At 42.4% G+C, this 15,458-nt stretch overlaps 1 protein-coding gene across 1 annotated transcript; it reads right to left on the bottom strand.

Annotated features, from left to right (window-relative positions):
- Window positions 1–725: 725 nt before the first annotated feature.
- Window positions 726–14,194, bottom strand: ACAT1 (acetyl-CoA acetyltransferase 1). The gene is made up of 12 exons (XM_079298752.1): window positions 14,085–14,194; window positions 12,201–12,248; window positions 9,805–9,922; window positions 8,932–9,027; window positions 7,777–7,877; window positions 6,036–6,179; window positions 4,176–4,326; window positions 3,566–3,661; window positions 2,781–2,894; window positions 2,339–2,403; window positions 1,532–1,689; window positions 726–1,099 (listed from the first exon to the last, which is right to left on the bottom strand). Exons 1-12 carry the CDS (start codon window positions 14,142–14,144, stop codon window positions 979–981), a joined length of 1,272 nt encoding a protein of 423 aa, XP_079154878.1. The 5' UTR covers window positions 14,145–14,194; the 3' UTR covers window positions 726–978.
- Window positions 14,195–15,458: the final 1,264 nt, after the last annotated feature.

Raw genomic sequence — 15,458 nt, 5'->3', positions numbered from 1 at the left:
AAGTTAATTCCCCCACCTTTCATTTATGCTGCTGAGAAGTTCTACTATCTAACTCAAATTTTTAGCCAGACATGGATAAATTAGCATCTGATTTTTCTGTTTAACATAGAGGTTGTTATAGCTATTACACACTCTAAAAGTGGTGCAGGAGGAGCTCAGCCTACATTTTGCTGAATGAGCACACCTCGTTCCAAAACTGCAGAATTTTCTCTACTGGTATTTCTTCCTTTGTTCTTAAATTGTTGACGTCTTAAAAAAAAATAAAATTGCAAGTTTTCTTGTAAGAGATCTGTACAGCAACAGGGCAATGTTTCAGATACAATACAAGGATTCCTAAGGAACCAAGATTATGCAGTAGATGTTTATATTAAACCCATCCAATAACTAAATACTGCATAGCATTTACAGCTTGAATAAATATTTTTGTTGTAATAAAAACTTGTGTATCTTGCTTAATGTTTTCTTGCTTAATAGTGATAGTGACATTTAAAATTAATTTGCTGTTTGAGACCTGGGGCATCTACTACCCACCATAATGTTACAGCTCAGGCACTCTGGTCTTACAGAAGATGTGAATTATCCAGTCATAGGAAAGAAGTATCTTCAGCACCAAGCTGCTGTCAATACAGCAAATAATTTTAGAAGAAAACAGCTGTTTCCAGTAGCAGCAGGAGAATTCCTTTCCAAGGGCCTTTGAGAAATGGTATGTCAGTAACAGAGGGAGCCATAGTTAACATTCTTTATTGTCAGGTTTCAAGCCAAAATTAAAATTTGACATTGTTTATTTGTACTGTATAAAAACTTGCACTGATAAAGCAATAAAAGGCCGGTGTCTGGATCAGTAATCATTGATACTTTAGGAAATTTTAGAATAGCAGTTATAGAATTCATCCACTGATTGATAAATAAGATGTAACAGCTACCATTCATAAGTTTGATCACAGAGCATTTAAGGCTGTGTTTCTGATGGTACTTGGGCTACATCTTCTGTATCAGTATTGCAGAAGCACCTCCTCCTCCATTGCAGATTCCTGCAAGACCATATTGTCCTGGTTTCAAAGCATGGGCCATGTGAACAACAATTCTTGCTCCAGACATTCTAAATATAAAAAAAAAAAAACAACCAAAAGAACACAGCTTAGTTTAAAGGAAATTCTTAATTTGACCTACACAGTTGGCAGAATATAGTACCAAAAAAAACCTGAAACAATCCTTTTTTCTGCAGTTATGTGTGATATAGAGTAAGTACTTGACCTATAAGAGGAATACACAAAGGTTCTTCAACATGGAGTTTTTGTTTGTGTGTGTAAAGCTAAAGTTTCTTTGGGAGAAAGAAATCACCTCTATGTCACCCTGTATATTGTGGAGTACCTCTACATGCTGCAAAGCTCTTTCAAAGAAGGGAACACATCTCCCACAACCAAATCAATAATAGTGATTAAATTCAAACATACTCTTACTTGCTTAAAACCCGTTTACCTATAAGACAATGCCTCTGTGCAGAGCAAAGCCCAGAGTTCATTTTGCTTACCCTATTGGATGTCCAAGAGAGACAGCACCTCCATTAATATTTACTTTTTGTGGATCAATGCCCAGCATTTTAATATTGGCCAGCACCACGACACTGAATGCTTCATTGATTTCCCACATTGCAATATCTTCTTTTTTCAGGCCTGTTTCACTTAGAATCTAGAAATAATAAAAAATAATTACTACTATGAAAAAATTAGGAAACTAATTATAGAAAGAATAGGTCTGTCTTGAAGCCAGTGACTCACGCTGCCCTTACTCTGATTCACAAATTCACATTTAAGAACCTTTTTGTCAGATGGGAAAAAGCAAAACTGAGGGACTGAACCACAAACTTGAGTTTTCACCAAAGAAGGAATGGAGAGCAGCCCTTGCCAAGGATGCATTTCCATCACACAACACTGAGACTGCTGCTACAGTAAATGCATTTAAACTGACACAGTACTGCCTCACACCATACAATTCTCTTCCGTTCCTTTTAGAACAACTCTATCCTTATATAACTGTACTTATTTTGTCTTTTGGTTGCACAAGCTGCAAAACTTCAAAGGTATAAACATGTCCAAAGTTGCTAAAAGCAGTACACAACATTCTCTTTCAAAATAGGTGTGATAATTTTTTTTAATTCTGAAGATCTGTATTCTAGCCTTAGTTCTCTGTAAAACATCTGTTCATTGTATTTATGACATCATTATAATTTCAATTCTAATTCAAGAAGACCCACCAAGAAGGGATGAACCAGCAGTGGAATGCTAGGGAATTCCAGTTGTTCTGTTTTTTTCTAAAATCCACTCAGTTTTATTCTTACCTTGGGAACAGCGTATGCAGGTGCAATTGGAAAGTCAATAGGATCAACAGCAGCATCTGCAAAAGCTGAAAAAAGGAAAAAAAAAAAATCACAAAAGCTGTTAAAGACCTTGTATTTTTATGATACATTATTTTGCTTTCTTTGCAAGCAGCAAACACTGCCAAGGAAGAAAAATTCTGAATATCATGGCCCATGAAATAGCTGCATCTACAATGTAGTGCCCTAAGTAAGCCACGCAATATTTTTCTAATTTTTATTATTGTTTTGTATGGAAAATTCCATTTATGGTCAAAAGTCTGCTGGTATAACACTTGAAATTTCAAGGACTGGACTGGGAAGATGAAGCCTTAATATCAGGTAACCAGCCAAGCAGGATTCCCAGTTTGAGAGCACACTATGGCAGCATTTTCCAGGACTTTCCTAGAGGTAAGAAAAATCATACCTACTATCCGTGCCAAAGGCTTGACTTTCAGTCTCTTGGCTGCCTCTGTAGTCATCAGCACCAAAGCAGCTGCTCCATCATTCAGAGTACTGGCATTAGCAGCTGTAACTGTTCCTAGAAAAGGTAAAACATTCCTTAGACAGAGGTGCAAGTGCCATGCAAAACAGCTCACAAATATCCTGTTAAGGATTGTTTTTCCCTGAGTTCATTGAACATGAAGTCTCAATCATTGGGTGAAGCCTGTTGCACTGAGTTAACTAAAAATGAGTTGTTTTTTGATACCTGTTTGATGACATAAATGCAGCCACAGGTATTTGTATCCTTATCCCAGTACCAGTTCAGATCATGCCTTCCATGGCAGCTACATTGCTGGCATTTTTACAGAATTCCAGCTCAGGAAGGGTTGTGAATGAAGGGCAGCTTGGAGTGAGCCAGGAAGGTTTATCAATTACAGATTCAAGAAGCAATGGCAACTCTCTAAAGCCACTCCAGCTCCACAGCAACAAGAGTTTACACTTGGTAGAGACCAACAGCAAAACAGAAACCCATCTCTCACTCTTCAAGGTAAATGTCCCAAACAGAGGTGTTCACTGGTTTAAGGTTCTTGGACCATCTTTAGTCCAAGCCAGTTGATGTTGTTATGCAGCATGTTTCTGTATCTCAGCAGTCATTTGAAAATACAGGGTCTGTTGTTGGCATTGGAGCTCTTGTGAACAGTCCTCTCCACCCTGACAAAGCATCCTTGCACTGGCAGAAAGTTAGGCAGCTCTTTTAACAATATTTACCATTTTCTTTTTGGAAAACAGCTTTCAGCTTTGGAACTTTACTGAAATCAACACGTTTGTATTCTTCATCTTCTTTCACTTCTGTATCTGGCTTCCCTGAAATTCAGATTTGGTTTAGTATTTTGTAGAACAGTTGACTAAATACTGCCTTATACAAGTAACTTATTTTGGTAAAAGAGTGCAAATGCATGGAAAATGCACATCAAGAAATGTGCATACATAAACTGAAAAAACTTACTCTTTAATCAAATTTATTTACAGCAAATCCATTTATACTTCCCAGTGATTGAACAAAAAGGATAAAGCATATATTTAATGCAAATTAAAACAAATAGATACAAATAGATGTCCTTAAGCCATAACTAAATTCATAGCTAATTTTTCACTTAGACATAAAAGAAGATACGGTGTGTAACACTAAAGAAAAATTGAAAAACAAAAACCAGATGACTGACTGCTCTTCACCAGAAAGTCTGCCTAACAAAATTCTAGGTGATCAAAATTAATATTCCTGAGATTTGCATGTTTAAACAACACAGTTTGCACTGAACATAGACAATGCTACAGGTTTCTATGAGAAACACAATCTCATCACACCTTTCCACAATACCTTTTTTTGAGATAGTAACAGGAACTATTTCATTTTTCAGTACTCCTGAGTCCCAGGCTGTTTTGCTCTTGGTGTAAGAGCCTATGGCATAAGTGTCCTGCTCCTCTCTGGAAATAGTGAACTTCTTTGCAGTGTTCTCAGCACAGTTGCCCTTGGAGAAAACCAGGCCTGTTAGGTAAAAACCTCAACCAGCAGATTTCCAGAACTGAATGTGACTGTTATTTTATATCCATTTCTGATTTACACAGTCATGGACAAACTGTAACTTTTGGTTTTGAAATATAATCGTCAGATTTAGCAAATGTTTTCTGGATCCAGATGGTCAAAGTCAGAGGAACTTTGTTTATAAGGCTCTTTTTCCTCTAATTAAAAAACTGCATGCAAAATTAAGTTTTAAAGTGCTTAGGGCTGACATCTTCAGAGACTGAAGATCACTGTTCAGCTACAGAACCACATGTTCACATCCTTTTCCTAGTATTTTCACTCCATTATTATTACTTTGCCTATTCCAAAGATTACAAGAACAGGACAACACACAGGGCTTACTCAGCCTTTAGATTCTCTAAAAATAGAAATAAAAGTAAAAATTAGAAATAAAAGTATGTATCCCTTTTTTCTAATAACTGGGATGAAATAAGTAGAACAAAACAACCAAGACATTTTTATATAGGCAAATCATGATTGTAATTATACACTCGGAAAGATTTCCCCTTGAAGAGTCTTTTTCTACCTCTCACTTCATTAGAAAACTCAATGAATCAACACAAAACCCTTTAGTACTGTGTCCCTCCAGCTCTTCAAACAAGCAAGTTCAGTTCCATGTAATCAATGAATTTAAAGCCTTCAAATCTGAAAGCACAAGCAAGGCTATTGCCAAAACACAGATGAGTAAGTTCCTAAAACCATCCTATGAGCTTTCTTGTAGGTTCTAACACTGACTGTTAAGGCTTTCTAAACAACCTACATCTGCTATAAGACAGATAAAAAAGGTTCCAACATACTTTCCCAATCTATTAAAATTTGGTGTATTATAACCAACTGCTAGAATTTTTCTCCACATGAGGAAACTATCAAAGCCACCCTTTAGATTCCTATAAAATCCTCACTTTCAAAATCTATTTATATGAATGAATTTCAACAATCCCACATAGCCTAAGCATTAGAGTGCAAAAAGAATAAATCATACACAAGTGAGGTCTGCATCAAATCCACCTTAAATATTCTTCTTGACATGTTTTCCAACCAAGAACACCAACTGATCAAGCAATAATGCCCTACAGCTGTGAACTACCACTGGTAAAGGTCAGAAATATCCATAAGCCAAAAGTAGCCATTCTCTTTTTAAACTTTTCTTCCCTGGAGATTGTTCTTGACTATCTTTGTGTCAGTTGTTTTCCAAACCCATCCAAAGTTTGCCCTTGTTTGTCCAATTTAAGTTACCCTGCTGATGAGTAAGCACACCAGCTGACTCAAACCTTCCCACAGGAGATATGAGATATGTACTCTGGGGGAGGAAAAAACATGAGCCTGCTGGTATCCTCAAAGACACCAAGCAACTTGATTGCTCCCTCCCTCAGATGGAGCAACAGCAACCTATCAGTAGCAGAAGGAATTTTCCCCTTAATGCTTGCTTTAGGCTATTCAGACTGCAGAGACAGGTAATTATAACACACAAACTGCTGTGCTATTTTGGTCTTTTGTCCAGTCCCTCCATTACATCTACTGCAGGAAACCTGGAAGACTTTTTCCTCCTCATTTCCAGGCTTGCTAGATGAAGCAGTTTCAGCTATTAGCAAGCTCTGCAGATCTGCTCCAGGTCTGTCTATGGTTGGTGCATGAGCACTGTGCAGGAATAGTTACCATATGGATATGGTTGTAAGCATCTGTCAGCCCATCTTTCACTATCAGGTCTTCCAGCTTTACTCCTCCATAAGGTGTTGCCCCTCTGCTCATTGTGTAGGGAACATTAGACATGCTCTCCATGCCACCAGCAACCATGACATCCTGCCCAAAGGAAAAAAAGGGACAACAGGGACAACTGAAGATAGTTAATCCACCCTGGCAGAAACATGATATGAAGTAATAAAGAAAAGAAAGAAGGCTGGAGACAAAACTACTAAAAAGACAGATAAATTGGAAAGGCAGTGGATATGGAAGCAGCAGCAGATCAGAGGAACAAGAATCCCAGGCATTTCAATTCCATAAAGTGAAAGACCTGGAGAGAGAGCCAATACAATTGTTTATATAATGGTACCCTGACTCAAGCCACTGGGAACCATCACTGACTGTCATACCACAGATACCTCACAGCCCACAGCCAGGAAAAACAAACCAATACCATAATTTATAGTTCTAAGAGACTAATAACTGGCTGAGTCTCTGCTTTCTGCTGAGACTGGCAGCACAGCTTGTGTGATTAATTCAGCTAAAAACTCCAGTTCTATTCAGAGCTCATGGCCTACATCTGTCAAGCCAACCAAAGGCACAACCACTCTCATGAAGTCATTGGATATAAATGACTAAATCCAAATGTAGCTGTTTACAAAGACATGCTGGGCCTGGTTCAAAGTCTGGTGACAAGATTTCCATCAACTTCAGCAGGCCCCAGACAAAGTGCTGCTCTCTGCACAGCAAGGCCAAAGCAATAAAGCAGTTGCTTAACTCCAGTTACACTGTGATTTCCACAGAAGAGACATCAAAACTTAAATACTTTACTTTTGTTCTAAACCCACACACAAAAGTATTCCTCACTTATGAGCCACTTATTTTCAAAGCCAAAAATACATATAATTGAACTGATTATATTTTCACTTCAAAGAACCAAAGATGCTGCCAAAATGCTTTGGGTGTGGAATTAAAAACAAAACTGAAATGATTTTCACATTCACACTTCTCCCACATTCTTTGATGCACAGCATTTAATGCCTTGCTGAAAATTATGCATTCTCCTATCCTCCCATCAAGTGACAGAATTTTTTCCCATTTTATAGAAAATCTTGTAAGAAAGTTGACAGAGATGAGCAATTCTCCTTCATGAAGCTCTCTAATGAAAGTTTATTCATCAACAATAAATTCTGCTTCTTCTAAAACAATAAAAGAGCCTGAAAGATCTTTAGTGTACTTGGAAACAACATTGCTTGAATATGTGTATTTAATTCATTTCAGTGTTAACACTGTCTGAAAGCCAAGTCACCAAAAACTAAGTCTATAAAAATTTTTTCACCTTTTCAAAGCTGAAACCTGAAAATTCCCTTAATTATATTTTGGGGATTGGACTGATAGGTGGGGTGGGGATAGAGCAGTAGAGAGATATTATGTAAATACCCCCCAAACAATCTACCTTGTTTTCTCAGCTCTAAAGAAAATCTGAATTTTCCAACAACAGTATTTACTTTCTTTTCTGTTTTGAACTCAAACATATTTAAATGACTATAAAATTAGGGTTGTATAAACAAAATAAAAAACCAAAAACCCCTTGCTAATTAGCTGTGTTATCACAAGCCAAAACAATCCCAAATCAAAGAGGACAGTCATTGGTAGGACAGAATCTACAGCATTAACTGTGTGTTTTTTTCCACAGAACAGCACAAAATGCACATACCTGACTCCCACACATCAAGCTTTGTGCTGCCATCATGATTGATTTCATTCCTGAAGCACACACTTTATTGACAGTTGTGGTAGGAGTGGCAATTGGCAGACCTGAGTTTAAAAAAGTTGATTGTACAGCTGTTATTTAAAGGGCAGACTTTAGTATTTTATTGGTGTTTCAGCAACATTTCATATGGCCCCAATTTCTATCTAAGCCCAGGATGTCCAGCTTGTACTATTTAGCCTGACAGGGCAATTTATCTACACTTCTCCATAGTTACCATCCTTCTTGGAAACCCCTGTTGTTTCTTCCCTTCCAACAACTGACTTGTGATAGGGGGTAATGCCAGGAAATGGAACATCAAGGAAGGGACTCCAGAGCTGTTCCTGTTCCCAAAACCCCAATCCCTGCCTCTAAGCAGCATTCAAGGCTGAAAAAAGCATAAATAAGCTGCAGAATTTTGCAACTGTTAACAAGACAGACCCCAGGCAAGTTTGCACAGGGCTCTGAGCACCCTGGTCTAATGGAAGGTGTCCTTGCCCATTCCAACTAGCAGGGCAGTTGGAATGAGACCTTTAGGTCCCTTCCAACTCAAGAAGCTATATAATTCTGTGAAAGAATTTATTATTTATTACTTTGCCTAACATGGAAGTAGTTCCTTCTCCTTCAAAAATGTACAGGAACAGATCCAAGACAATACACAGTCCTTCCCTGACCTACAGACTTCTCTGGAAACATGCTAAGGTAATGCATCCCACCCCCACAGCGGAAGGGAAAAGAAAATAATTTCTGCACCCAATAACTTTCATCTTACAGCTAACATTATACAGTAAATGCTTCCAGTGTCAGCTCCAGACTCCACAGCAAGATGAGATGTACATATTCATGAGCTGAAGGAAACTCAGACTCCTTAATCAGTAAGAATTCAGAATAATGATATACTGAAGAAAAAAAAAGTCTGTTTTGTGAAACATTCAGAGCAGCATCCCTAGGCAGAAACATCCCACTTGCATGAGTGCAACAAGAACTCTTCACCCATCACAGGGAAAAAAGCATCCACAGACTGTCCTGACAAAGGGCTGCCCACCACTCTGCTTTAACTCACAGCCCAACAGCTACATAAAGACAGCAAACCTTCAATCCCAGTGCCAAGAAAAGGAATACCTGCACCCAAGACTGCTTGTCTTGCTGGAGCTTGTCCTTGTCCAGCCTGCAGGACATTGCCCATATAGGCCTCTTTCACTTCTTCTGCAGGGATTCCTACAAAACAGAATTGTTTTGATCCAGGATCCTTTTGACAAAGGTTCCCATTGAAGTTTTCTACCAAAAGATAACTCCTTGTCATCCTGCAGAGCAAGCTGCAGTTATTCCACTGAAGTCAACATTTCCAAGTCTCACAAATCACCTGAGATGCACAATTTTCATGGATAGTTAAATACACAAAACTTTTTTTGTGCTGGAATTATATCTAAAGACAGGTTTATTTGTTTAGCAAGGGCAAGCCAAGGCCACAGCAAGTTGCCACCACAGAAAAGAGGTTGCTCTCCTGCTGCATCTCTTGCAACAGCCCTGGGGTCCAAGTTCCTAACCCTACTCATCCCTAAAAAAAAAAAAATAATTTGCTACATTGAATCCATCAAAGGGCTGACAAGGCTGGCCTTCAAGCCTATGAGCCCTCATAAAAAATGGCCAGGGAAAGGAAAGGCCACTGGTCTCAGCAGCAAGTAGCCTTTGCATCAGCTTACACACATCATAAAAACACATCCCAAAAATCCAGTTACCATGTTCAATCACATTTGGACTAGCACAGATACTCCTAGGCTACATTCTGCTATTGGAAGCAGCAGGTAATTTAGATTGAACCAAAGCCTGACAGTCAACTTTACTTAAATGGCTTTTGTGGAAGACTTACAAATGCCACAGAAGCAAAAAAATATCCAGGACACTGCAGGTTTTTTTCATTGTCAAGCCATTGAAAAGAGACACTGAGGCATTTGAGGTTTTCTTAGTCATAGGGAAAAAAATATGTATACATACCTGCTCTGTCAATTGCTCCCTTAATTGCAATGGAACCAAGTTTAGTGGCTGGCAGTGATGAAAGAGATCCTTGGAAAGATCCAATAGGGGTCCTTACAGCACTTGCTATCACCACCTCCTAAGTGCAGAAGAACAAAGTAAAAGTCACAATCTCTCTCACAATTGCACACACATACCAGTATTTTTTAAATGTATCTACATGTATTTCATTGATGTCACAGCTTCTCTTTCACCCTGCAAGTGTTTCAGAGCACTATAACCTTTATTAATGCATGCAGCATGGAGAGTAAACATAAGGAGACTGGTGTGCACTACAACCCTAGGATGACAGAGCTGTGGTGAGATGGCTCACAGGGCTGGAGTGCTGCCATGTAGGGATAAGGCTCTCCAGGAAGGACAGATCAAGATGGAAATGGGGACAGAGAATCTGCCAAACAGCCTGAGCATGCAGCAAAGAGGTCATAAAAGCCAAGAATTGAATCTGGCAAGGGATGTCAAAAGCAACATGGAGGGCTTCCATGAGCACCTAAGAAGCAAGGAAAATATGGGCCAGCTGCTGAGCAGGACAGGGGACATGGTGACAAAGGACAAGGCTGAAGTACTGAATGCCTTCTTTGCCTCAGCCTTCAGTACTTAGACCAGCCTTCAGAAACCCCAGAGACTGGGGGAAGGGTGGAGCAAGGAAGATGCACCCTTGGTGGAAGAGGAACATGTCAGAGCAAACTGGACATACATAAATCCATGGATCCTGATCAGATGCCCCTAGGAGCTCTGTGGGGGCTGGCAGGTGACTTTTCAAGGTCTCTTTCAATAATGTTGGAATGGCCACAGCAATTATGAGTGGTGCCCAAGGACTGGAGAAAAGCCAAGCACTACTCTAGTCCTCAAGAAGGGTAAGAGAGAATACCCAGGAACTACAGGTCAGTCAGACCCACTTAATCCCTGGAAAGGTGATGAAACAACTAATCCTAAAAACCATTTGCATGAATAAGAAAATCATCAGGAGTCATCAGCACGGATTCACCACGGGCCATGCTCAGACAAACTGCCAGCCTTCTACAGTGAAGTGCCTGCTTTGCTAGAGGAGCAGAGAGCAGACAGTGTCTACCTGGAATACAGAGAGCCTTTCACCACTGCCTCCCATAAAATCCTCATCCAGAAGCTAATGGAGAACAGGCTAGACAAGCAGCCAGGGGGGTGGACAGACAAGGGCTGACAGGCCAGGCTGGGGGTGGTGATGGAGCACAAAGTCTGGTTGGAGGCCAGTCAGCAGTGCTGTGCCCAGGGGTCAGTGCTGGGGCCAGTGCTGTGTAACAGCCTCATTAATGAACTGGATGATGGTGCAGTGCACCCTCAGCAGATCTGCTGGTGACACCAAACTGGAGGAGTGGCTGATGCACCAGAGGGATGCAGTGCCACACAGAGAACCTCAACAGTGACACCTCACCATGAGTAGCAATACTGGAAGAAAGAGTGCAAAGAAGGTGGAGCCAAACTCTTCTCAGTGGTGCCCAGTGGGCACAAAGTGTGACACAAAGGAGCTCCCACTGAACATCAGGAAACACTTCTCCATTGAGAGTGTGACTGTACTCTGGCACAGGTTACCCAGAGTGGTTGTGAAGTCTCCAACCCTGGATAAATTCAAAAGCTCAACTGCCAGCAGAAGGTATAAGCAGCAGTTTAAGACATGGTATGATCTTTGGCCCTATACTACTAGTAAAAACAATTTACTCTTATTTTGCCTCTTAGCTTTAGTGCCACATCAATGTGCACTGATAACCCTGTGAGAGCAGCATGAGAATCTGGCACCAAAAAGATGCACATGTCAAACCTCTGGATACCCCTGGCAGCTGTCAAGAAGCAGCAATGATTGCTTCCAGTTGTATTGGTTTCAGTGAAAATTAACCACAATGCTTTACAGGGTCTGTCTTTTTTATTTAGACAGACTGACAAAGAAAGAAAACACGAGTAAAAAAAATAACCAAAGACAAATGATACTTGTTTAAAACTATGAGAAGCTGTCTATTACTGTAACTCCTTCAAGATAATTGACTTCAGTGATAGTAACAAACTTGTGTTATCTTTTATGCTGTAACAGCAAGTTGCAAAATAACACAAAATTTCAAAGGGATCAGTTGATACCAGATGTCTTTTCCCATTCTGGGTTGATATGAAGCTTACACCAGCTGACACACTTCTAATTTTGTCCCACACTTAGCAAATCAAAAAAAAAATGGCAATCTGATTTATTTCAGATTTTGCAGTAAAACGTGGCTTGGGCACAAGTGACATCATCTTTAAGACAATTTTTTAGTGATGCCTTTCTTAAAAATGTCAGTGATTAATAAACAAACCTAAAGTAGCAGTTTATTGGTCAGATAGTGCTTTATACTTACATTTAAAGTACGCTGTGATGCATAGCCACGGTTTGTGTACTTCAGAGCCTGAAAATAAGAAAGTCCTCAGAATCTCACATCAAGAAAGCCAATACTATGATGTTTCAATATGTAATATACCCATTTCCATAGAATTCAGTATTAAAAACAGTCATATATAAAATTCATATCTATCAAAAATATGAAAAAAATCATAACATGCCTTTGAAAAAGAAGTGTAGTCTCACCATAACATCTGTGATAAAATGTTTTCTGAAAAATAAACAAATACTCCTTCAAGAACAACACCAAATCCATTTTGTCCAAGTCTGCTATGTAGACCTACAGCATATGTGTAAGATAGGGGTGAGTGGTGTTATCTTGAAAAAGTTTACTAGTTCTTCTGTCTGCTTCCCTGGACTTTGTTCATTCATTCCTACCATTAACTCCATTGCTTTTAAACAGTGGCAGTTCACTTCTACAACTTCCACTGCCTTGATGTTTTATGAACAAAAATGAAGATAACAAATTCAGAACACCACACCCAGATAGGACAATAAAACAAAACCAAGAAAAAGGCATTATCTGAACAGTCCAATTCACCAGCCAGTAGCTTAATCTAATTAAGCAGTGCAAAGATATAAAATTATATCTGTAGATATCGTTTCATATATTAACAGAACAATCTTTCCAATAGTAGATTAAACCACTTTCTTTAGCCATTTCCTTAGACAACATTTGAGCACACTGGGAACTTCTGGCCATCACTGAATTACAGCTACATAAATACTAATTAAAAACAACTGCTTAAAGAACACCACCATTTTTATAAATTAGACAATGCCTTCTGGTTGGTGTCTGGAACACGAAAATTTAGCCTGTTTCTCCTCTTCATTTGCCAACCTTCCACTGACAAAATGCTGATTTTTTAAATGTTTGGAATTAGATGTTTGGTTTTTCTTTTGTTTGGGGATTTTTGTCCCCAGCTCAAGTTTATAACAGCCATCAGGAAGTTTTAAATTAAACTTCTCCCTGAGACAGAATTATGTCCCTTACACACAGGGCTTTAACAGCAGTGCTTTCAAGGGTTAGTGTCAAAAAAAAAAGCCTAACCAGCCTAGCAAAGTAAATAGCTATACTACCATAAATCCTCTTGCTGCACCAGGCCTGAAGTTGAAACTGGACAAACCAGACAATTGTTTGCCAAGTGCGACTGGCATCTGCTAGGAGTATTCATGCTCTGTTGGGAAGGAAGGAAGGGAAGGAAGGGAAGGAAGGGAAGGAAGGGAAGGAAGGCTCCAGTTCCAGAGGCGGTAAAACGCAACTCCCAGCTTTGCACATGGCAATCGGGACGCGATCCACCTGCGCTCCTTCTGCTCGCCAGGGAGGGCAGGCACAGCCAGCACCCGCAGAGTTCCAGGCACACAGGCTCTGCGGGCAGCAGCATCCCACCGCCAGCGAGACACAGCGCCTACAGCTGCGATCTTACACCTCCGCACCGCCTAATCACCGCAGCCAACCCGCCCGCGGGCGCTGCTCCCTAGGACACCCCTATGGCATCGGACAGGGCTCGGCAGCCGCGGCATTCCCGGCGCTGGCAGCGGAAAAAGCCGCGCTCGGGATCGCGGATAAAGGTCCCTGCGGGCTCAGTGCGGGGCCCGGCGCCGCGGGGGCGGGACAGGCCGCCCTTCACCCTCCAGCGCCGTCACCTCACCCTCACCCGGCCGGACCCGGTCCCTCCGCTCGGCTGCCTCCCGCCCGGGGCTTTTCCCGAGGGTGCGGGGAAGGGGCGCAGCCGCCCCGCCGCAGGGGCGGCGTGACCTTGGCAGAGCCTTCCCGGGCCCGGCGGCGGGGCGGGGGCTGCGCAGGGAAGGAGAAGGGAAATCGGGGCCCGGGTCGCCTCACCCGCAGCAGCCCCGCGGCCGGCCGCCGCCCGCACAGCATCGCCCCCGCTGCCGCCGCCATGTTCCCGCCGGCGCCCCCGTCACCTTCACCGCTGTCCCGCCTATCGCCGGCGGCGCCCCGCCCCCCGCGCGCTGCCATTGGCTCCGCTGGCGCGGGCGGTGCCGCGCCCGCCCCTGCCATTGGCTGCCGCGGAAGGCGGGTGGCGGCGTCAGAGGCGCGGGGCGCGCGGTGCCTGAGGGGCGCTGCTGCCGCGTGCGCGGGGCCGCCGCTCCCGGGAGCCGCGTCAGGCTGGACAGCGCGGGGAACTGCTTCAGGAAAGGGTGGCTGGACATCGGGATGGGCCGCAAGGAAGGCGTGGAGCCGCCGTCCTTGGATGTGTTTAAAGAAGGAGCGCGCGTGGCACTCAGTGCCCGGTTCGGCCACAGGTTGGATTCGATGATCCCGGAGATCTTTTCCAGCCGAAGGGATTCTGGGGTTCCTCTCGCCGGCGGTGCTGCCAGGCGGGCGAGGGGGTGCGGGGGCCGGCCTGGGATGCCCGCCGAGAAGGAAATCCGCTGGTAGCGAACTGTATGGAGACAGCGTGGAAGATCCCTGCGGGAAAAGAAGCAGCTCCGGGGGTGCGTCCTGTCCGCCACCGAGGCTGCGCTCCGCCCTTCCCGCCCAGGTTAAGCTGACCTGACCGCGGACATTTAATCCCGTATCGGAAAGACTCTGCGCACGACAAGGTCGCTGGGGATGGAAGTGCCGAGTATAGCTGAGCCCGGGACATTTTGTGTCTGGCATGCCCTTGTGCTGTAGCTGCGTGCTGTTTTCAGAAGAGTCAGCGACTGAACCCCCCCTGAACCCCTTCCTGCCTGGCCAGGAAATAAACCCCTGGCATTGTTATCTCAGAGTTCAAACCTGGCCGAGAAAGGCGGCTCAACCCCAGCTGAGTCTCAGGACGCCCACCCCAGTTCCACGATCTTTCCTGCACTTTGCTTTCCCCCCTCACACTCTCTTGTCTCTGGATGTCTAGACGAAGGCCAGCACTAAAACTCTTCAGCTGTTTGCCTGCCTGACAATGCTTCTCTTCACTGTCTCTCCAACAGGCACAGAACTAGGCCAGGAAAAGCCTGGTTCTTTCCCGGTCTCGAGCTTTATATCTCAAAGGAACAGGTTCAAAATAAGTGACATTCTCTGAACTTGTTAACATCCATTTGCTACCTTGACTTTGAAAAAAGAAAATGTATTATTATTATTATTTATCTTCACATTGTAGATCTAGCATGTGTCAAAACTACTTCAATTTTCTGTTCTACATCTCACTCATTTCCCTGTGAGAGAGGATTTCACTTTGTCTTTGCTTTCAAACTTAAAACACTTCTTGCTTTCCAC

The sequence above is a fragment of the Erithacus rubecula genome, assembly GCF_903797595.1.
Source record: "Erithacus rubecula genome assembly, chromosome: 1".
NCBI classification, from domain to species: Eukaryota; Metazoa; Chordata; class Aves; order Passeriformes; family Muscicapidae; genus Erithacus; species Erithacus rubecula.
This window is presented reverse-complemented; position numbering and strand designations above follow the sequence as displayed.